The sequence below is a fragment of the Tachysurus fulvidraco genome, chromosome 19 (assembly GCF_022655615.1).
Source record: "Tachysurus fulvidraco isolate hzauxx_2018 chromosome 19, HZAU_PFXX_2.0, whole genome shotgun sequence".
Taxonomy (NCBI): Eukaryota; Metazoa; Chordata; class Actinopteri; order Siluriformes; family Bagridae; genus Tachysurus; species Tachysurus fulvidraco.
The window spans coordinates 7,083,848-7,100,394 of NC_062536.1; the positions used below are offsets into that span (position 1 = coordinate 7,083,848).

Below are 16,547 nucleotides of genomic sequence, written 5' to 3' on the forward strand. Positions count from 1 at the left end.
GCCCCACCACGGTCGTGTCATCAGCAAACTTAATAATATACAGTAGTTCGATCTGTGCATTGCTACACAGTAGTGAGTCAGCAAGGTGAACAGCAGTGGGCTGAGCATGCAGCCCTGAGGGGCTCCAGTGCTCAGTGTGGTGGTGCTGGAGTTGCTGTTCCCGATCCGGACTGACAGAGGTTTCCCAGTAAGGAGGTCCAGGATCCAGTTGCAGAGGAAGGTGTTCAGTCCCAGCAGGCTCGGGCTCTTAATCAGGTGCCGAGGGATGATTGTGTTGAATGCTATAAACAGCATTCATACGTAAGTGTCTTTATTGTACAAGTGAGTGAGGGCTAAATAAAGGGCCATAGAAATGGCATCGTCCGTGAAGCGGTTTGGAGAATACGCGAACCGCAGAGGGTTCAGTGATGGTGGTAACTGAGTCTTGATGTGCCTCATGATGAGCTTCTCGAAGCTATTCATTACAATGGGTGTGAGTGCTATGGGATGATAGTCATTGAGACAAGACATTGTATACTTCTTAGGAACGGAGACGATGGTGGTTGTCTTAAGGCACGTTGCAACAGTGCTGCTCAGGAAATGTTGAAGATGTCAGTGAAGACATCCGCTAGCTGTTCTGCACATTCCCTGAGCACCCTGCCAGGAATGTTGTCTGGTCCAGCAGCCTTCCGTGGGTTAACTCTGTATAGAGTTCTCCTCATGTTGGTCATGGATAGACAGAATAATTGATCATTGGGAAGAAGGATGGTCTTTCTTGCCGCTACTTTCTGCACCTCAAACCGAGCGTAAAAGATGTTCAGCGCATCTGGGAGGAAGGCGTCACTATCAAACAATCTGTTTGATAGCCGTGTAAACAATCTGTTGGGGTAAACATTATGCAGATTGCTAATAGTCCAACAAAGTTCACATAGAGCCATTTTAGCATTAATGCTGAGGGGAATGAACACTCCGACAATAAAAACTGTGGTGAATTCCCGTGGTAAATAAAATGGCCTGCATCTAACAGTCACAAACTCCACTAACTATTCAGAGTAGAGTTCTTGCACCATTCCGTGTTGATGTAAACACACACACACCACCACCGCGAGCCTTATCGCACAGAGCTGTATTTCTGTCGGCATAAAACAAGGTGAGCCCGTCTAGTTGAATGGCAGTGTCTGGAACTCTGTCGCTGAGCCACGTCTCCATGAAAACAAAGATGCACTGGTTTCTAAACTCTCGCCTTGTAGTGTGTTTGAGTCAGATGTAGTCCAGTTTAATGTCCAGGGAGCAACCATCTGAAAGTAGAATGGACGGAAGAACCAGCCAGCTAGGGTTTGTTTTTAGCCTAGCACAGACACCCGCCCGCTTACCGCACTTCCGTTTCCTTGAGCACCACTTTCGACATCCCCTCCCCTGGTCACCGGTATCAGGCGACACAGAGGACTGGAGCCCTTGTCTCTACAGCAAGCCAAGTTTGCAAAGCCTTTCCAACACATTATCATGCAGGTTGGTTGTTACATGTCTTCTTTACAGTATTAATTCTGGCAGTCATATACACAAACACCGCTGTCTCAGATGTCCATGTACTAGGAATAGTCAGGCTAAAAAACGTAAATCGCACCATATTGTATCTGGAGTGGCTGCTGCGTGCTACTGCCAAGTTGCCATTTTGGATAAGACATCCTTCATAAGACAGCTTACATTAATTTTTTTTATCTCTTAAGCATCAAAGATTTATATTAAAACACTTGACAAGATAAAGTGGCTCAGAGGTTCACAGGTTATTAATCATTATACGAATACTGGCCCAGTGGTACTTTTACACTGTAGTGAATCTCTTTGTTATGTGTAACAGCTTTTTTCTATTATTTATTCAATGTTCTTTTATCATTAGATGACTTGTTATGGCCTGCTCTGCCACATAAAAATGAAAGAAATCTATTTATGACAATAGTTTATAATTACAAAGAGTGACTGAATATTAGAATAGCATATTTCAAATGTGGGGTCAGGTAGAGAGAGAGAGAGAGAGAGAGAGAGAGAGAGAGAGAGAGAGAGAGAGAGAGAGAGAGAATATGGTTACAGTATTTATACATTTTACAATATTTTAATAAATCTTTAAGGAAACCTGACCTGAATGTCAAAAACATTACATTGTAGGAAGCACAGTAACAGTCAAGTCCAGAATTTTTAAGGTTAAGACTGAAAAGACAGAAACGTCATTATATTTTAAACCATTTAGGTTTGTTAATAATTTGTCATTCCTAATTAATTCGGGGACAATTTGGCTTATTGTTCATCACCATTAACTTTTTTATACAACCCTAATTAGTTCCCACTTTACACACAGAATCATCGGCTACACACACAGCACACCCATCAGACCAGATGCTCTATCAGCCTACAGCGGAAGCACAGCGGAGACACCCTACAGGTCATCCGCTTTTGATTGTCCATTAATTTCTCCCTCATTTACACACAGACACAGGCACGCACACACTCTTTCTTTCTTTTTTCTTTTCAGAATTACTTCCTACAAATCAATGTGCCAGTACAGACCACCTCTTTTATACAGGACATGCCTAATGCTCCTTCAGACACTAACATCGACTTCCTGCTCTACAGTAAATATATTCTTGTTGGTGTAGCTCAAATAATCTATTCTCCAGTCCAGCCTGCATTAGTACTTTCTATCTTTTATAACCTGACTGACTCAGTCATTCATAACTAACCTAACATGGCTCACGCATAAATAACGCATTACACCAAAGTTACGCATTACAGACAGAGTTGCTCATGCTTGCCACTAATCGGGTATTAGACATCTCAATCACTTACTTAATACCTTGATATCTGGCATCTTGTTCAGCAGTTGGTCTGTAGCTTAACATTGTAGCTTAATGTTAAAATATAACCTTTTGTCAGCTGAAAGGTCTACTACTGTAGGCTTTGACTGACTTGCATCTTTTAATGCAACCAAATGCACCAGTCACTTTGTGCAGCATTGGTCTGCTCCACTGTAATTTTGCTAATATTTTGCACCTTGGGACTGAGAGAAATACATTTTCAATTCTTTTTTTTTGTATATATTGTACATGTGAAAGAGTTGACAATAAAGAAAAACTTGAACTTGAACTTAATAAAAAAATGGCAGATAAAAACAACAAATACAACAGCTTTTAACTATAACGTGAAAATAATCACTTTGTTCATATGCATTGTAACATATATACATGGTCTGTTCGATAGGTTTGCTTTTGATGTAGTGTTATCTTTTGGAGATGTCCTCATAAGTCCATTCTTCTGTGGCTTGAGCTGGCATCTTTTGAATGTGGTGTACTGTAATTTTGCCTCCTCTCAGCTGGTGGTCAATTACCCAGTACTCTCACTTGTAACTGATACAGGACCTAGCCAACATTTATCTCAATCCAACTGGATCGGAAACTTGTATGCTTATTGCTGTTTAGCTGCTGTGTCTAATTCTTTGGCAAGTGTCCTCGTTGGCATTCCGGCTTGTGAATTTCTCAGCATTGGCAAAGTGTTGCAGATTTTCTATACAGTCAGTAGTTCTTCTAGGCTGATGCTGCAGCACAATAGAACAAAAGCACAAGGACAGGATTGCCCTGCTTACTGCCCTGTATGTGCTTTTCTATTTAGATCACTAGCTCTATGTTTACATTTCTATTTGGGATATATCCAGATATCTTACTAGGTTTGACTTAGTATTCTCAGTGAGAGGGATAAATATCCAGTTAAGAGAAAAATCTCTAGCTAATGTGAGTTACAATAAGATATTACAAGGTATTTATTCCTTTTGCATTGATAGCAAACTATTGCTTGTTTTGAATACAAGTTTATGTGGACAATATTGGTTCTTTCTGCTCTGAAAATTTCTTCTCTAGGCAGAACTTGCAATCCTCCACCACATGTTTTTTCTCCAGCTACAATGCAGTCAGGTAGACAAATTTTTAATAAGCCCTGATACCTGTTATGGATAAATACAGTGACTCTCATCCTCAGTGTATTGTGTACAGAGATACAATATCAGTTCCTCACACTTTAAAAGTGAATCTTTCCACAGGAAAAAGTCAATTACCTTGACAGACTGGCCAGCCTTCCTTTATGATCTGTCACTGGCTATCTTCCTGTGTGGCTGACTTAATCAAACTCAGTTTGTGTGAGTTGGGTGGCAGGTTACTGACAACTGCATTAACATGACAAGCTACATCAGGCTCTGTCTATGATCTGTTTTCCACTGTACTGGCCTTGGTGGCAATATGAACACAATTACTTTCTAGTCACTCAGTCTGTTTTGGCTTTAAACCTCATCAGATTCTGAAATTTGAAATCCTGTCTTGAGATCTCTACTGTTAATTAATTCTACAAGGTTCTTATAGTCTGGAGATAATTAGACCTTTTTTTAATCTATTAGGTATTTTGGATCTTTTTATGCCCAAACCAAAGGTTTTTATGCCCAAACCAGATCTGAGATCAGGGCAAGGTTACCACAGGACCTGGGGCACCATAAAAAGGTGCTTTTACATTCATTTGGTGAGAACAAGAGGCCAGGAAGAAAGAAAGACCATGTTCATTAACAACAGAGTGTATATTGCTCAGTTGCTTCATTTAGCATCATTAGACCCCAGAGCATCACTTTCCTCACCGAGCTTCCATTTGACAAGTAGGCAGTAATTAAACGCCTAATTGGGTTTTAGATGGCTAATTGACATTTGCACATCAGACAGTGAGAGACACCCTGCTGCTCTCAGAGGGTATGAGCTAAGTGTTAACATAAGGTGTCAAACCAGTCATGGCTGTCTGACAGGTGAGGGGAAAGAGTCTTGAACTCGTTTGATTTGTTTTGGCCGTATCATCCCTCCGTTTATTGTATGTTATGTTCTGCCCTCCATAGATCAGCAAAGGTGTCTAGAGAACATCAAACAGCACTTAACACTCCATCATCTAAGATGAGGGATCACATCATCATGTCAGTGTAGAATCTATGAGTCCTGAGCTGTACAAGAAAGCAGCTGACAAATTCCCACTCTCTGCCACTCACAGTCACAATTCCATTGACACATAAAGGCGTCATTTTTCAACAGTAATCGAACCATGTATTATTATAAATGTTTAATTATTCCTTCCTTAATGTTTATTTATATTTCCTTCTCTCTGCTAAAACCTTTTTTTTTTTCATTTAAGGTTGTTTGATATATTTTTCCATGTCATTCAACAACAATATTCCTCAATAATTATTTGTGTGTACTGTTACAACAGCTCTTGTGTAATTTTATGTGGTTATATTATATAATTTCATTTTCTATCGTGTCTTATTTTAATTGTACATGTTATATCAAATCCATCAGAAAGCCATGAAGCATTGCTTGAGTAAAGTGAAAACGAACAAGCAGAAACCTGTACTGGAGCTCTGTTTCTATCTTAAAACATAACATTAAAAATCGCTGCTTTGTAATGACTGAAAATTGTATCTAACTTCACATGTACCATTCATTTTTAAGGACATTCACCAAGAATAAAGGTCAAAATAAAAGTAATTTGAAGACGAATGTAATTATAACCTCGCCTAGACAACAGCATTAGCTTCCCAGCATGAAGACTCTCATAAAATAAAAACACAGATGTCAGAATCTTTACTGGTCCCTGTTGAGTCATTTTGCTGACATTATAAATTCAGTTATAGGCTCAATTTGGAATGTAGCCCAAAAAGCTTTTCACACCTTTTCGTATCCATGGGCCATCATTAGCAATGGTCTTAACGGCAAGCTTAATAGACTGAATGTTTTGTACTGTGAAATCCATAAAAAATGTCCCAAACTGTGTGTCAAATACAAAGAAAAATGGATATATTTTGTCAATCAAACAAACTTCTTTACTTTGTAAGGATGTTTACAGATGTAGTACTTGTAGGCAATAGTGATAATAATGTCAATAATGCAATAATGTACTTTACTTTGATTGAATTCTCTTTACTTGTTTCTGGATGAGCAGAAAGACAGTGTCCTGCCATCAGAGACCTGAGGCCCTGCAACTGCTGCCTCTCTCGGTGCACAGATGGTGCCTTTACATAAGTGAGGCGAGCATTACATCCACATCATTTCCCCTTCAAGGACTCAATTCGCAGAGGAGCATGATGTTGCTCCTGAATTTAACCCCCAAATGCACAATTCTGACAAAAGTAGTCTTATTCTGAAGAGCCCATTTAACACAATAAGCAAATGATGCCTTTTATCTCTTATGGGTGAATTAGTTTATCTATCCATCCATTTTCTCTACCACGTATCCTATACAGGGCTATGGGGAGCCTGGAGACTATCTCAGGTGGACTTGGGGCAAAAACCTGAATAAGGTTCCAACCGACTGCATGTCACAATCGCACACTACAGACAATTTAAGTAATCAGGCTTCAGCAAATGTCATTGGACTGGGGGAGGAAACCAGAGTTCCTGGAGCAAACCACTGAACCACCAGGAAAATAGCAAACATCACACACAGACAACGCTGAGGTAAGAATTGAACCCTAGAATTGGGAGGCAAATGAGCTAACCACTAAATATCATACACCTTGCTACAGAACTCATTTTATTTAAATAGAAGTAGCGTGATAGACCAGAGTGCACAAACCAAACAAATACCACATACCCAAAACTTTTGCTCATCTGTGCAATCATTAGAACATCATTAGATTTTTTTTCTCATTCACACTGGTTTGATGTTTTTTTTCGGACCTCCGCCTATATCCATTGTCCAACAAAAAGTGGTACAGCTCCCACATACTTTGACACACAGAGGTGAGCCTGGTCTCATTTGAAAGAAGAGATTCTCTAGTTTCAGAAACTAGTTAGACTAGTTTCAGAAACTAGTTTCAGAAACTAGTCAGATTGATTCTAGGCCTTACTGGCACAAAGTTACAGGGGTTTGAATGCAGATTCCTGTCCGCCTGGGTTGTTTTTCTGATAAACTGATTAATCTTATTTTTCTGGAACATGTTAGGGACAAACCAACAACTGAGAGTCATAGCCACATGTCTTGGCTTTCACCAAAAAAAATTTCAAGTCAAAAGACCCCAAAATGGATTTTATATGAATATTTTTCTACGGCCCTGGTCGTCGGGTGCAGCGTTTTTGTGTACTTGTTTACTATATAACTTTGAAATAAAAGGCTGCAGGCTCAGTCTGAAAGGCCATAAACAAGCCTAGACTCTCTCTCTATCACTCTGGTGTGAAAACAGGCCTGTAACTTGACACCCTGAGCTGTGAGAGGGACAAAAGGTCAGGGATTACGCAAGAATTCTTCTGCGCATCCAGTTCACGCAGACACAGGCAAAGAATGTAAAGCATGTCATATACCGTTGGAATCGTCTGCTTATTGGCTAAACGGCTGTATAGGTCCCGGCCCATTTCATTGCTATTGGAAGGAGTAATTGTCAGTCAAAAGCGGGTTCCCAAAAAATGAGGTCATGCCACCATTGGCTTCCCAGCCGTCTATCTCTGCCATACAAGCACCGATTGGCTCAAATGAGGGCTTATTTGATTCGTTAGGACCTGGGCTATAAATATGATGTAGACTTTGAATTTTTGAATATCCCAATTAGGAGTTAGAGCGGGAAAACTAGATGATGGCGCACTTCTGTTTCCAGTTTTCAGAACACTAACGGAATATTTGCGGCGTGACCAGAGCGTTTTGGATTAAAAGGCTTACAGATTTCAGTTCCTTGGACCTGTGTGGATTTTTGTGGATTATTTGTGTTGGAATATATTACCCCAGTGAAGAAAGAGACGTGTCTAAAGGTAAGGGAAAAACCGGTCTAGCGCCACCTAGGTCAGTTTTGTCCGAAATTTTTTTCTAATAGTATGAAGGCTGTGAATCATATTGTGCTTTGTGTGTGGGCTTAAAAAATTATTGAGAGTATAAACTTTACTAGGTAAATAGGTTTTTTCATGTTTTTGGAGGATTTGATGCTTTAAAGTTGAATTGAAGCTTGTTTCTGGGTCATCCCCTAGTGGTCACTTCTACTTCCGTGCCGTGTACGGCACAGGGCCCGTAAGAGGTTAATGAATTGAAATGATATGTTAATGCTTTTTGGTGGTTCACAGTGGCGGGTGGTAATGCCAAATCTAGACTTTCATACTTAAATGTAGTTGGTAGTGCATATCCAACTGAAAAAGTGGCAAAACGTTTCTCTTTATATGTTTCGCTGTCATACTTGACTTTTGTGAAACTGTTGGCCAGCTGACAACTCAAAGGGAAAAAGCTCCCTCACTGATTAATAAATAGGCTTTATCCTGTAGACAATAAATCAATAGCATACCCTTAAAGAAACAACCTTGTTAGAGACATGGACTAAAGGCAAAGGTGCTAAGGAGCGTCCTGTAAACCATGTGCTGTCAGACATGAAGCAATGACACTAGAAGTCATTATGGAATCATTGATTACAGATTTGTAAGTTTGTACAATTGTGTCTCAGTTGTAAAATATCTGTAGCCCATTTCTAAAGCGATCCCTACAGCAACATGTTATTACAGTGAGAGTGTCTCTGCTTCTCTGTTCTTCAAGCAACATAAATGCCATCAGCGTAATATTATTACTGTGAAGCATTTCTTTGTGAAAATAAAGCTGCTGTTTTGTGTGTAGATCTGTCTTGTCCTGCTATCTTTGTCAGCTCTAGTAGGACATACTCCAAACCAATCCAGCATGTCCAAACCACCAGAGTCTCTGGGAGATTCGTGAATGATGTGTTTGACGGTTTTACTGATACACTGGTGGTTCAATTCGCTGGCAGTATGAAAAATAACTTATCTGACATTTTTAATTAGCATAAACAAATTCATTTATGGCTGATATAAAATTATTCAGGACACCGATGGCTTTTAGGGTCTGATGTTTTTATCTCTGTTGTGATAACCGTGTACATAATTTAGTGGTTGAAGTTACTGTAGCACCTTCACATTTTAAATGCTCACTTGGAGTGTCTCAAAGAGCAGAAATGGGGTTGAGATCATCATTTACTTTGAACATATAAGGATATGTGTGAAAAAAAAAACCTTATTACAAATATATTGTCCCTAGTAAGCTAGGTGAAAACAGAAATACTAAAAACACAAATCCTTAAAGTCCTTTTATATGAAAATTTTCACGCTTTCATATGATTTCATACTTTGGAGTGTGACATGACAAAGAATTTTTTATTTTTTTTGGCTTCTGGGAAAAAGAGATACAGACTGACATTAAAAATGTCTGGTTATAGTTCTGGAAGGTTAAACAAAAAGTCAACAGGTTAGGGGTGAGGTGACAGGGCATTGCAGAAAGAGGTTTGGAGAGAATGTAGGCTAGAAACCGATGGCTGAATTTAAATGAGCACTTCAAATGTTCAGAAACACGATGCTGGCTACTCACACACAATTACACACAGGTATGAATCGCTTGCTTGACGTCCAGATGGAAAGCGCACAAACACACACTTACTGTAAATCACACAGCAACATGTACAAAATACTGCCTGCAAAAACACAAGTAGACACAGTCAAGCTTACCTAGTTTGGGCAGGGAGTATTTAACTTTGAAATAATCCTGGTAGAAGTTGAGAAGCCGTTTGGTGATCTGCAGGGCGTAATCTCCTGATCCGCTCTGAATGGCATCGGGTCGCGCGTACAGCCGGATCTGTTACAAAAACACAATAAAAAAGATTCTAATGTGTCAAGTAGTTAAATTACTGCTTCTACTAAAAGTAAGTTAAGATGACTAAAGCTATGGTCACACTTTTTCACGGTTTCATGCACAGATATAAACAAGAGAAATTTTCAAGCCTACTTCTAGATATTTTTTATTCATTTCTAGCTTGAAATATTTGTATTCTACCAGCTTTATAGTTCTCATTTTATATGTTTATGTCTAGAAAGAAATAAAATGATAAGACAATTTCATAGAGGTTTATTAATAATATAGATATGAAATTCCTTTGTTTAAGATCGCTTTACTTGCTAAAAATCTTTTAAGAGTGCTGGAGCTTTTTAGGATCATCTTTAGACTGTATTATTCAGGATTATAACACAGATACGTATACTAACTATAAAGTAAAAGTAAATCTGTCGTGAAGATTTCAAACCGGTCTTCTGACAGAAAAACAAAGATAAATACAGATGTACAACATTTGAATCATTTGGAAAAGCTACCTATCTTGCATCTGAAACATAGTACTGGTGTGATAATGATTATAATATTGCAGTCAAATATGTTCGATCTGTTAAGTAAGTCTTGTCTGTCTAGTACGTCTAGTCTGTCTAGTAATCAAGGCTATAATCTAATGTCTAGTCCTTATGCTTCTGTAGTTTTTCCAACAAAAACAAGTGACTAATGGCCCTCAGTACAGAGTACTGCTTGAAGACCTCAGAAGAGTTTTAAAACAGTATTTAAGGTAGTGCATTTATCTTGTCTCTGTAGTAATTGAATGAACTAGAGCATAATATTGTTCGATCTGTGATGTGAGAATTGAATCCACTGACACTGATGTCCAGCTAATATTTTCCCATAGAAAGCAAAGGAAATATGACCTGTACCCCTTAATATATCTTCCAACCAAAAATCCCTTTCATTTTTTCTTTTTTTTCTTTTCTTTATCAGACAAAGAATTTAGTTTAACAGTGTGTGGTGTTTTTAAAGCTTGCAGTAATTTTCCTCCAATAAAAGACCGCAATAGAATTTGAGCGAAGAAATTAAAGGTAAAATAGAGAGTGTTAGACAGTGAAGGAATATGAAAATGTGACAGTTTGCTTGAAATGCTCTCCTGCTGTAATAAAAAAAAAAAACGATCGCTCTATTCGACTGAACGAAGTTGATGTGTCTTTTTTTTGCACAGCCTTTCACCCAGGTAAAAGAAATGGCTTCATGTGCCTGGAATAACACACTCATACACCACTCGTCACACCAGCAAAGAAAAGGATATTGTTCCACAGCAATCTCTGACTTATATGCGTTCACTTCACATGTTGATACTGTAGTGATTCATTCCTTCAAGAGAATTATTTCAAGATTTCTGAATAATAAAAATATAAGAAGGATTGTTTTTTTTGCATGGATATAATGCGGGAAATTATACATAATGTCTGTTTAAATGAAGATATAAATGTTGCTTAATCTAGACATATTAGATTATAAGGATTTGTTTGTTTGTTCGTTTGGGGTCAGTTGGTCTGAAGAGATGGTATATGTTCCAGAGAGCTATCTATAGTCTGGATGCTAATGACACTAAACAAAACTTTTAGCATTTTATAGTTCATGGACAAGTGAAATAGAATGAAGTGTGTTAAAGTTGCTAAGACAGAATACAACCCACACACAGCCCACACACAGGAAGAGAGAATTCTTAAGGGTCCTGAGTCACACAACCTGCACTGACATATAATGGAATGAAACAAAACAAAGAAAGTTCCACAGAGCTTTAAATATTTGGGCTGTTAGAACAAATGTAGATACTATAAGCATATGTGTATAGCATGACCCCAAACATCTAACTAATGGCTCCAAACCTGTATGGAATAAAGGTTTTATTAGCAAATACAAACAGAGATCTGGAAAGTCTCTTATTTAATGACAATTCTCTTATTTGATTGAACTGGACCTTAGAACCAGAATTTAGATTAAATGATTAGTATAGTGTGAATACTGTTTTCAAGCCCAGAAATGATCCAGAAAACCAAATCCCGTTCGTCAACTAAACCCTAAGCAGTCTGCATAAAATGTGGAAAAGAACTGAGCTTGATGTCAAGTAACATAGTTAATGTGCTTGCAAAGCACATTCTTATTCTCTTGCATACTTATTATTATTATTATTATTATTATTATTATTATTATTATTATTATTATTATTATTATTATTGTTATTATTATTATTATTATTATTATTATTATTATTATTATTATTATTATCATTATTATTATTCTGGACACTTTTGCACCTTACTTCTTGTTTCTCCTTTCATGATGCTGGGGAAAGTGTTATTATGGTTAGTGAACCATAAAAAAAAATAATTTCACACTTTCATAGAAATTGGACCTAAGCATTTGACTCACCTTTACAGGAGTTCTTTGCAGGTTTTTCTGCATGATGACATGCCATTCATTTAAAAAACATGTCTCTTTACAGCTCTCTGATATGCAGGGTTTGTACCACAGGGAAATAAAATAAAAAAATATATATATATATATATATATATATATATATATATATATATATATATATATATATATATATATATAAACACGAAGCTATACAGTTGATCAATGGCTGATCCAAGGAATTCTTCAATGTGAAATTAATTTTGAGCCCATAAACCAGCACAGGTCCTGGGTGTGGAATCAGACATGTTTTTTTTAACCATATGTTTATTTTTATATAATGGTACATTTTATATATACATGTACACCTGCCAGCCACTTTAATAGGAATATCTGCTCAGTTATGCATTATCTAATTAGCCAATCATGTGGAATCAGCTATGTGCATAAAATCATGCAAATACAATAGTCAATAGTTAATGCTGACAATATGTTTCCCCAGAATGACAAAAAACACACAAAAGAGGTCAAGTGAGTAGTGGTTCTGAGAGAAGTCAGAGAAGAAAGGCCAGACGGACTCTCCAAGCTGACAGTAAGGCTTTGATAACTAAGATAGCCACACTTCACAACCATGGTGAGCATTTCAGAATGTACAGCATGTTAAACCTTGAAGATATTTGGCAATAACAACAGAACCCCACATCAGTTTACAATGGGCTCTCGGCCAGATTACAAAAGGTTAGCAAAATTGGTAAAAGACCAAATGATATGACAACACCAGGAGATTTGAGTTTCTGAAAATCACAAACCAGTCTGCCTGCCACTGTGCCATGATAGAAAATCATTGAGATCACACTGTTCCAGCACTTCACTTGTTTCTACATGATGAAGCTGTTGAATTCTAAACTCAACACATTTTAGTGTGTTTATTCTTGAAATTTATTTCTATACTTTCATGTGTCCACTTTGTTTATTTGTCCACTGTACACTGTATCTGTGTGTATACGGTGAGGCACAAAATAAGTGTATCGGGTTGCAATGGCAATGTGCCTCACTTCCCATTAGTGAAATGCTTTGTTTCTGATCCTATCAGCTCTCCGGAAAGGAGATGTGGACCCTTTACACTTAAGAGCTAGTGGAAAGAACTGTGGAAATAAACAAAGAGTAGAAAGAGAAATAAATCTGCACATCACAGCCAAACCATTCAACTAAACTGACACCTGAGTTAAGCTAGTCCCCAGACAAGAGTTTCCTAAATGTTTTCCTGGAATCATAATCTTGTGATGCACATTTTACTTTGTTAAACCTATTAATTCATTTTACTTCTTGAATGGCATGTTAATCAGCTAGTGAGTTTATTCAGCTGTGTTACAAAGAGGAAAACAAACACTTGCGAAGAAAAATGATGTGCAGCCAAATAATGAACGTAGCATTATTAAATCCAGGATCAGTAATGAAAAAACACTGTCTTACAGAATCAAGGTCTTGGATAGAATATGGAAGGAGTTTCTTTAAACCTTATGTGCTGTACCTTCCTTCCTAACTACCAGGGGAGGCGAGATTCTTCTTACTCATGTGTGAGTTCATGCCAAGATGTTTCACAAAGTCGTTTGCCAACATATGAACCAGTATTGCAATAAATAACACTGTGATACATGGCATCGTTCCCCTTCTTCTTCTTCTTATCCTTCATTAGTACGCAGTTGGCTTCATAAAACAGAGCTGTCTGATTACTAGCTTGTGCAAGCAAATAGCCTGGGTAAGCTTGGAAAGATAACATTTTCTTTAGTGTTCCGTCACACAATTTAGTCGATAAATCAATATGCTTTGGTTGCTAAGCAACATAACAAAGATATGGGTATTATATTCTTCTTCTAAGTTACAGAACAATAGCTTAAAATCCTGGCACATATTTAATTATATTGAGGTCACAGCTGTGATAACAATGGCTTCATTTATGTTTTAGCCAATCAGCCAGATTTTAGAAAAAAAAATGGTCTGTTTTATAAACAAAAATTGCCAATTAATAAATGTTTATGAGGGTATATTAGATCCCTTGGTGATATAATTGACTATTTAGCAAGTAACCAGTACAGCTGGTATAACTATTAATTAACACCTCAAAGGTTTCGCTCCAAGTTATTTTCATTATTACTCAAAAAAGTGGATAACCGAATGTTATTTAAATATGTAACTGTTATAGAAATATAGCGGTATTATTGAGGAGGTCCAAGGACAGATGCTGTGTACAAAAGGAGTGTGAACAAGATGGTAACCAGGTGATTCTGACTGCGCTGCTTTTTATCTGTTCATACACCCACGGTTACATACATGAGTAGTGTCTATGAAACGAAAGCTTGAACACATTACATTTACATCATATTTATTCATTTGCAATGATTGCAAATGAATTCACCAAGCACATGCATTCATCCAAAGCGATTTACAAATGAACACTCAGAATGAGGCTTATTCATTCTACATGTTTTTTTCTTTACCATACACACACCTGACTTATTATTACATTAGAATTCGTAGAGATGTGGATCTGATACTTGATGACACATAACATTTTTAATAAATGACCTTTGACTTACAGGATGATTTATATGAATTCTCAGCGAATTCAGGCTGATCCTGTCATTTTAATCCTGTACTGATGTTTCTTCTACTGAGCCTGAAAATAAAGCTTAACAGTCTGACATCCCACAGTAACACTGGTATTTGTGTTGCAGAATTAATGATTGTGAAGGAGCCTGGAGGCCAAACTGGTGGCAGGAAACCATATGTAGCAGAGTCCAGAGAGAGCAGAGTGTTCGATATAATCGTGACAGGATGCAAGCTGCTGAGTCCAGTCTGAATGAGAAAGGCCAGCCGCAGCCATACACATACAGCAGACAAAATTAGAGACATAACAGAAGTCATCTCAGGCTTCTAAAACTGCTAGAGAGACTCTCAAATATATTGGATTGGATTTTAACAAGTCTAATTAATTTGTAAATGTTATGTTTGTCCATGGAATATTAATCGGCTAATCAGAATATCCTAATCAAGCCGAAGCCGAACACAAGAATAAGAAACGATGATGTATTTGTCCTTGTATTGTACATCACAGAAATAAGTGACACTCTTAAGTCCATTCCAAAAGAGCCTCTTTAATATGCATGACACACTGATCCAGAAACTGGAAGTTTCAAGCATGAAAAGAGCCAGTGGTGGGGGTTTCGAGATAATGTGGAGCTGTATCAGTCACGCTTTTGCATGAGTAAATTATAAGAAACTAGGAAAACATGAAAAATGATTTGCATGAGCTGCAGAAATTAGTAAAGAGAGGATAAGAGAGGAGCAGAAATATGAGTTAATCTCTTTACGGTTATGCAGGTGCTGCCAGCGACTCAGAAATGCCTTTTAAAATGTTCTGAGTTGCCCTTTTCATCTTGGTATAGGAATTAGTAAATTAGAAAGTGGTATAATCCAACACTGTCCTGGAATTACACTAGCCCTTATTCATCAAAGTTCCTCACAAATGAGCACCTATTACAGTTTGTAACAATACCGCCCGCACCTGCTTCTGGAAACACTTGTACAGTCATGTAAGGACAATTGGTGACATAGCTACTTCCACAAAACACTAATGGGTTTTACAAGGAAAGCATTAAACAGTTTCTAACTATTTGTGATTCAGGGACAATAAGTGAAGCTGAGTTACAATCTTTTTAAATTGATAAAAACCATAAAATGAAATAAAATAAATGGAGCAAAGTGTGCATCTGATGATACACACACACACACACACACACACACACACACACACACATATATATATATATATATATATATATATATATATATATATATATATATATATATTGATCTCACAGATAGTCCAAAGTTAAAATAAGGTAACTGTCAGTGGAAATTGCATTTTCTCATTTTACAACCCAATGTGTGTTTTCCTGTTGTTTATGTTAGGCTCCTTTTTGGCTGTGCGGTCTTGAGGTAACCTGCATACCCAGAGGACGGATAATAGCACTCAGCATATGGCAGACATGCAGCACTCAAGGGGGAAATAAATCCCTTTTCCTTGGCTTTTCCATTAGCACGCTACAGACAATTCGCTTCTAATCTGAAAATGAATCCTACTTGCAGCTGTGCGTTGACTAACTCAGGAATGGGTTGAAGAGCAACTGTGTGTATTTGTGTGTGTTCAAACTGACAGCAAAAATGTTACTTTTAATAGAAAAAATTCTATTACAAGTTATATTATTGAAAATCAACCTAAGAATCTTGACATGAATTTCAGTTGCTTAGTATTTGGTATCTCCCCTTCGTGCTTTAATGACAGTATGCACAGTTTGAGCTGCTATGGACCGCCCAAGTTGTGCAAAACCTTATAATCTCTTTTAGATCAAATCCATCAGAGTGTCATCTGATCACACACTTCAAGATAGAAAAGTATTCACCTTAAATGGGATCTATCCAGTCCATCACAG

At 37.5% G+C, this 16,547-nt stretch overlaps 1 protein-coding gene across 1 annotated transcript in view; it reads right to left on the minus strand.

Annotated features, from left to right (window-relative positions):
- Positions 1-16,547, minus strand: part of LOC113647232 (thyrotropin-releasing hormone-degrading ectoenzyme) — a 152,069-nt gene that overhangs the window by 116,227 nt on the left and 19,295 nt on the right. The window contains exon 4 of the mRNA XM_027153864.2: positions 9,534-9,660. Coding sequence (XP_027009665.1) covers positions 9,534-9,660 — 127 coding nt within the window. The remainder of the gene's footprint in view (positions 1-9,533; positions 9,661-16,547) is intronic.